This window comes from Paramormyrops kingsleyae, chromosome 23, assembly GCF_048594095.1.
Source record: "Paramormyrops kingsleyae isolate MSU_618 chromosome 23, PKINGS_0.4, whole genome shotgun sequence".
Taxonomy (NCBI): Eukaryota; Metazoa; Chordata; class Actinopteri; order Osteoglossiformes; family Mormyridae; genus Paramormyrops; species Paramormyrops kingsleyae.
In genome coordinates, this window is record NC_132819.1 from 12,904,323 (window position 1) to 12,911,944 (window position 7,622).

A 7,622-nucleotide genomic window follows, 5' to 3' on the forward strand; every position below is an offset into this window, starting at 1 on the left:
TGTTCAAAAATAACCTACACCGGTCATAAGACAGTATCATCACATAGACCTGCGGTACTGCAGACCTCAGGATCTGCATGTTCCTGTATCACGACCCCGCAAGCAGAAAACTCTCTCTGTCTGTTGGGCAGGGAGGTTAGAGCAGAGCCATGAAGGAGCTCTTTGTGAGCTCAGATCTGTACCAGTGTCACTCGTTTTGTCTCTCGCAGCATCCAGCCAGAAAGAGGAATTGTGCTACTGTACACTTACTGTTACTGCTGTGTCCCTAGACAGGCATACATCATCGAGTAGATGCTCACAAACAACTGTATGGCCACTTCAGACCAAAAGGTCCACAGCCAATCAGATTGCTTCACATCATAGCTGGAATAGCATGAACAACTTAGTGTGACTGAAAGTTGCATGGAGACTGTCTCGCGGTGTCAGGTTTCACAATCAGGACACAGTGCTGTCGGCCTGTCCTGTTACGCAAAGCTGGAATAGTGAGAAACTGCGGTGCTCAATGCACTGAGGACTCCATTACCTCCGGGGCCAGACGATGAGAGACAATCCGAGATTGGAATCTAACCTGAGCTGAGACAGGATGGAAAACAAGGATGGAGGGCAGAGCGGATTCCAGGGAGCGTAGGGCACTATGAAGTCTGAGGTACACACCCTGGACAGAATGCCAGCACATCATGAGGCGCATGCTCACTATGGATAATGTAGAGATGTCAATTAGATTACATGCTTTTGGACTGTGGGAGGAAACCAAAGTACCTGGACAAAACCCGTGTGAACATGGAGAGAACGCCATACAGACTGGAGGTGGGATTCAAACCCCACAACCCTAGAGGCATGACACAGAGCATTGCTAATCTGTGCTACCCACAGCTACTCCAGAGAGAATTAAAAGTAAGAGTTGCTTCCCTCTAGTGGACGGGAGGACTTTTGGTTAGGTAACAGCTCTGATTATCTGGTAGCTGGCTAGTTGGGAAATGACTTAGTCTATTTAAAAATCATATTATAAACACTAAACTTGTTTCTTCACTGTAACCAGTTTATTGGATGTCACACGCACATCTTATCTTCTCCACCGTAAGTCACACGCAAACATATAGAAGGAGAGACTGGTCTTCAGGCAGGGATCCATCTCTTGGAGAAATTGTAAAGAAAGGACTTCTTTGAAGGCATCCGGGGATCGTAGAGACCTACAAAAAGATGGGAATTTCACAGAGTCTTTAACTGAAATCAGTACTGACCACTAAGAGGTTCCGGTTACTGTCTGTCAATAGCAGCAGTGCTAGATTTATCATCTTGGACCTACCTGGCCCAGGAAGTCCATCTCCGCCTGTTTCTCTGATCCATCGGCTTGTCCCTGACATGAACACTGCACTAGACATGTACTGCCTGTGTGGGCCTTTGCAGTCCACAATGTTGTACTGGCCAGGCCCTGGGAGGGGCGGAGTCTTTGGCATGGTCATAGCTGGGGCAGCCAATACCAGGTAGTACTTCTTCCTAGGTTATATGTTAATGGGAGAGAATTTTTTTTCCCCAACATTTCAGTTACGATTTAAATCCACGTAAACTAGAATTACCACAGAACCAGATGTTCACAACTTCACATTTACGCTGCAAAATGGCAGGTGGTGCTAATTCAAAGAATAACCTAGAATGGTTCTGGAAAATTGCCCATTATCATCGGTAGTTGCCGTGGCAATTCCACCTCTGTCCTATATTGTTTTCTGTACCACGCAGCTTCCACACACAAAAATAATGTATAATTCAAATGGGACATCTGTGAATATTATGGAATGATAGTGAAATATCGATTGGGGTTAGGTCAAACTGTGAATAAGGGTGAATTATATTGGGCGAAATGGCATTTTACCGCACAAAGGAACTGCAAAAATTTCCCTTTTCAAAAAGGATGCATATATGTTCATGATATTTTGTAAGAGTTTTAAGAAATGGGGCTCACAGTCAGGGCCAGTTTGCGTAATTCCTGGGCACGGTACAAAACGAATTCAATAGGGCCCCCGCATGAAGATCACCGCTCTCCTGGGAACGAACCCCTCCTGCCCCCCACCCCTCTGGGCTGGGCTTGGGACAACTTCCTCGATTATGCCCCCCAGACACTGGGCCTGTACACAGTGAATCAGTGATCATACATTCAGTCCCCCAGGCAAATTCATGCTGTTTTATTGCAGCTGTGAGGCAGCTGGTCAGTATCACCCATCCCAGTCAGGCCCAGATAAATAAGAGCCACAGGGGACAACTCACGGGAAAATGGTCCTCTTAACGGGTTCAGGGGGCTGGTTTGGTTTATAGCTTCCCGGCCCGGGGGCTTGGCTGATCACTGGGGGCTGAATGCGGCTGGATCCAGACTTAAAGCAGGAGACGGGCACCTTAGGGGACGTCTTGGTTAGGGCATCATTTACAGCATAATGACCTTAGACAGGAGAAAACCACAAAGCCCCTTCAGATACAATTTTCAAAACAGCCTATCCAACCATTCGCCTTCACAGCAGTCACATGATTTATTAAACATTAATTCTGATAGAGCATAATAATTTGTGGATTCAGAAAACACTGTAGAATCCAGCAGACAGATTCTGACCGCAAATGCCAGGAAGCATGTAGATAATGGCTGGTAAACCGCGCATCTCAAAACCAGTCACTTGTTTTACTGAACATATTGGTTATATGGTGCTTAGGCATTGCTTATATCAGGTATGGACAACTGGCAGCCCACGGGGCCATATGCGGCCCCATCACTCTTTTTTCCGGCCTGCTCACTATGCACAAATATTAAATGTATATTTTACAAATTAACAAAATAACACCACTTTGAAATGATTTCATAACATGCTGCCTGACCACTAGGAGGAGCTGTAAACAGTTACTTAGAGAAAGTTAAACACTAGGGGAATATCTGGTTGAAATGAGTACCCGGTACAAATAGTATGTTTTTTCTGAAGCCAATTGTTCTGCAGTCTAACTACAGACAGCAATAAGGTTCAATTATAAAGATACTAGATTAAAAAATGAATACAATTAAAAATTGTTGCACTACAAGTTTCATTGCATTGCTTACAAGTGTTGGGCCGGTGCCAGAGTGGTTAATCGGGATATGGATAGAACTTGACAAATCATTGTAGCAGACCCCCCCGCTCAGTAAAACTGACTGGCCCCATCATAGCTCTTAATAGATTTTACGACGCAACTTAAGACTTCAGTCGTCTATCCCTGATTATTATGACACACATGAAGCCTTCATATAGTATGCAGACAGCACTAGTCTGTCTCTGTACATGTATGACACATAACTAGGCCATGTGGACCTCATACAGCTCTGGAAAAAAATTAACAGACTACAGCAACATTTTCAGTTTCACTCATTTCTAAATTTATGGGTACGCTTCTGTGTAAAATATATATATTTTTGCAAACTCCAACATGACTCTTCTCTGTTTCTCATTAATGAAGAGCTTCTTCCTTGCTTTATGGAACTTCAATCCTGTTTCTAGGAGCCTGATATGAACTGTCCTAGCAGTGCACTTCACACCTGCACTTAATATTTCCCATTCCGTTTGAAGGTCACTTAATGTCATCCTCCAAATCATGAGGCACTGCTGGATAAGTTAATGGATATCTCCGGCATTAGAAAGTCACTTCTGCTTCACCGTATTCTTGTGTACTGTGGTCTTAGAAATTTTGAGCCTGGAAGCAAACTGCCACTCAACGTAGCCTTCTGCCAGCAGAACCAGGTTTAAACCAGGATTAAACAAAGCAGATTCTTAAAGAAAATATGGAGTGGTCTCTTAATTTTTTCCAGAGCTATACAGCCTTCACACACCAGTCACAAGACTCCCACACTGATGGCAGCAGCTCAGAAGAACAGTGTCCATGCCAGACTGTGTGACACAGTGTGCTGAAGTCTCTTACACGGAGATGGACCTTCAACAGCGCGGTGCAGGCCGCTTCTGCTGGTCTTCGATACAAATGAAGACCGGGCAGATACAGTGCTGTTCCTCTCAACCGCACTAAAAGACACCTAAAACTCTCAATAAACAACATTGAAGTGTTCATTCATAGAAATTAACCGATACCAGCAGGTGCTAGAATCCAAGCAACAATGCTGGAGCCATGAAGAACAAAAGTTGCTAAATCTCAGGAACAAACAGCTATGTGAGCGACCTTCAGTCACAAAGAAAATCATGGAAACTCATTATAAAACTGCCACAATCTGATCAGCAGTATAGAAGTAGGCAGCTCTTCATAGGCTATGAGGTACACACATGGTACTGATTGGGAGAAGGCGTCTGATTCTGCTGGTCTTCCACCTTCATGACTATAGGCATACAGAAGACTCTGGAGCAGCCCTTGGTGGAGCTGAACTTGGACAGTAGGGAAGCCTGAAGGTTGTAGACGTTGGGCCCAGGGGTGCAACGGCGGGGGGGACGAGGCATGCGGGCGGCCTGGAGGTGGAGAGCAATCTTCTTACATGGCACACATGCATTTACATCAGAGGTGGAAAGTTCAGGTACGAAAGTACAAATCCAGACCAAGATTTTGTTTCAATCGACCAGTTGAGTATGAAGAGCCACAGTCACACAGTACTCAGCTGGTTGGTTGAAACAAAATCTTGTCCAAGATTTTTACTTTCTGGACCTGAGCTATCCACCTCTGATCTATATTATTACATACTCAACCTTGCTCTACACCAAACATCTCTGACCTGTCAGCACCACTGCTTATAATCAAAGCCCTTAAAGAAGGAGAACTATTTATTATTGTCAGTAGAGGGTCTTGGCTGCACGGAGGCTCAGAAGATGACCTGTGATGCGAAACCGCCGGTGCCCTTCGTGGAGAATGAGGGGCTGATGAGGTCTGCAGACTGCTGGGAAATGTAGGAGCTTGGTCCTGGCGTGTCTCTCTGCAGGACAGGCATCAGAGATCTGATCACGGACATGCTGGTACCTGAATTACCACCACAGAGCTGTTTTTATGCATGATGTCAGGCTAACGCCATTTGTTTCTGTCACCAGTAATGGATGTATAAAAACTTTGTAGCCATTTTCACAGTGCCCATACAGAATGCGATTTAGGTGAGCATTCCAAAACAGGCAAACAAACATATTCAGCAAAAGATTTCTGTTTCTGTGTTTTAGACATTTGGAAGAAAGGCTTGCAGCTTTACAGCTAACCGTAAACAGCAACCCACTGACAACTAGTGATGACCAGCCGGTGGCCTCACGAGCCAATTGGTGCTCTTGGTTAGCTAAGGAGCATGATTTGAGCCTTTTTATGAACAGCACCATCTAGTGGGGTCAGAAAACACAACACATGGTTTATGAAGCGTCCTTTTGGCTGTTGCTACTGACAACAAATCACCGCTTTAGAAAGGTAATGCTAATTGTTTGGGGTTTGATGGTCTCATTTTCACCTGGACATCTTCAGAAATGAACCTCTTGGTCTGTGAGGAGAAACCTTTCTTGTCTGTGTTATTTTTCACCACAGTCTGGTATCTAGTAGGGATTGAAGCAGTCTTATCCGCAGGTCTGGGGCCTAGGAAATACCCGTATATTATTTTTCATTAAAACATTCCCTGAAACAGCATTTCCGTCAGACAGCATGAATAACAGGCACACTCACTGTCATTCGCGTCCATCTGAGGTTTGTCCTTTGTATAGTATCTTCCTGGATGTCTCTGGGAACGGCCTGAATTAAACGCTACACAGTTATCTTCCATCATCTTCATTTAACCTGTCATATGTAAAACACAGGTAGAATTTTAATTGTACAACTAAAACCATATTATTATTATTATGATTATTATTATTATTATTATTAATTTAATTAATATATATTAATATTAATTAATAATAATAATAACAATAATAATAGCTAGCGCACTTATTTCTGCTAATAGATCTACAGTATGTAGGTGAGCTTTTGGTTTGTTATGGTAAATGATTTCTGTTATAAACTGTGCAGATGTTTAGGTGGATCATAATGTTCTATATAAAGCAGATAATTTACTGGGCTGCCAGCTTAGGTCAACTGGCTGGAGTGAGATTTTTAATTCTGCGCATACATTTACACGTATGTAACAGTATCATTATATTGTAAATAGTCTGTAGGGTTTGCAAACTGCCCCAGCGCTTTCAATGTAGCCAATTTTAGGTTTTTAATACAGATTTGCCGAAAGATTTCCTGCATGAGCGTTAGAATCTGAAAGCATGAGTGTCACGGCAGATACGTGAGTGTTGGCGACCCCAAGATCATTTTTATATTAAAACAGCCTCTTAAAAAATAACCAACATCTTAAAACGTTTAAAGCGTACGATATTAACTGCATGTTTAAAGTTATTACATTTTAAAGCAAATAATGCAATTACAATGACATCACAAATACAATTATAATATAATTATCATTTTAAAAAATTCCCAAAATTTCACCAATCTAAATAGCAACTGTAACATACATAACTGCTCTCGTCACAGTTACTTGCAAAAAAAATGTCATCGTTGACAATTGTCGTTCTGCACATATAAAACACACAGGGCAAAGCCCGCGGTCATACACCGCTGAAACAGATCAGCCTGTATACCAATGGACATCAGCCTACTCACGTACTCCATCCATGGGCGTAAATTACGGGGGGATGGGGGTTGAAGCCCCCCCAGTAAATCTAAACCAGCTAATACAACCCCCCCCCAATAATCATATGTTTCCCCCGTAATAGACCTCAACCCCCCCCCCCCCCCCCCCCCAACCAATGTTCCAGCCAAAGTTACGCCATTGACTCCAGCATAAGCAGGATAATTAACGCCCCCGGAAAATATTAAACTTTCAGTAGAACGAACTTAAAACGACCGAATACTTGAAAATAATCATAATTTCCATCTCTTTCTGAATGACATGGGCAATGTCTCGATGGCGTGCGTTGAACCGTCTGTAAATTCCTGCACGCAAAAACGTAACCCGTGCCATTTCCTCATTAGTGTCACATACACAATTTCGAGAGAAACACAAGACTTAGCGGATATGTTAATCTTTTATTTCTGCTGACATTTCTGCGTTTAGTGTGCTTGCCGTACATGCAATAATTACTCTGTCCCACAAATAAATACGAATTAAATTGTAAGCAGCTATTAGGAAATAGAGGCCTTTGCATTTTAAACTAGATGGACGCACAACCACAACCCTAACGAGTCATTTCCATTCACTGTAAAATTCGATGCGCTTTTTCATTTTTTTGAGCTAATGCTATGTACTATTATATTTGAGCATTAATGTAAAAATAAATAGAGAAGTCAATGTTCTCACCACCGTAATGCACTTTCCACACAGTGCAATGGACTGTTTGCGTACGTTGCCATAACAGCAGGAAAGCCGTTTGTACAATGGCAAGAACAAATCACTTAACTTAAAGTGGTATGTATAGATTTGTGTGTGTGCATGTGTATTTGCTGCCATTTAGCTTCTGAAAGCCAGAAAATATGTACACTACACTTATGGTCTCTGTACAGAATTTTCCCAAGTGAGTAAATTGCCACAATTATTTGTATATGGTGTTAAATAGGGTTACTGTAGGAAGTAGTTCATTTTGTGTCTTTGAAAGTGCAACTTCACA

At 42.7% G+C, this 7,622-nt stretch overlaps 1 protein-coding gene across 1 annotated transcript; it reads right to left on the reverse strand.

Annotated features, from left to right (window-relative positions):
• Positions 1-1,075: 1,075 nt before the first annotated feature.
• Positions 1,076-7,367, reverse strand: stpg1 (sperm-tail PG-rich repeat containing 1). Its single transcript, XM_023812070.2, has 9 exons — positions 7,316-7,367; positions 5,638-5,748; positions 5,429-5,550; positions 4,820-4,918; positions 4,281-4,460; positions 3,928-4,036; positions 2,263-2,431; positions 1,307-1,497; positions 1,076-1,190 (listed from the first exon to the last, which is right to left on the reverse strand). Exons 2-9 carry the CDS (start codon positions 5,741-5,743, stop codon positions 1,117-1,119), a joined length of 1,050 nt encoding a protein of 349 aa, XP_023667838.2. The 5' UTR covers positions 5,744-5,748; positions 7,316-7,367; the 3' UTR covers positions 1,076-1,116.
• Positions 7,368-7,622: the final 255 nt, after the last annotated feature.

What these genes read in the sequence shown, in the direction of transcription:
- stpg1 (XM_023812070.2), bottom strand. Translation starts at nt 5,743, where the DNA reads ATGAAGATGATGGAAGATAACTGTGTAGCGTTTAATTCAGGCCGTTCC. An exon ending in CCGGCGGTTTCGCATCACAG is followed by an intron (nt 4,461 to 4,819) that starts GTCATCTTCTGA and finishes CTCCACCTCCAG; the next exon opens with GCCGCCCGCATGCCTCGTCC. An exon ending in AGATGGACTTCCTGGGCCAG is followed by an intron (nt 1,191 to 1,306) that starts GTAGGTCCAAGA and finishes ATCTTTTTGTAG; the next exon opens with GTCTCTACGATCCCCGGATG.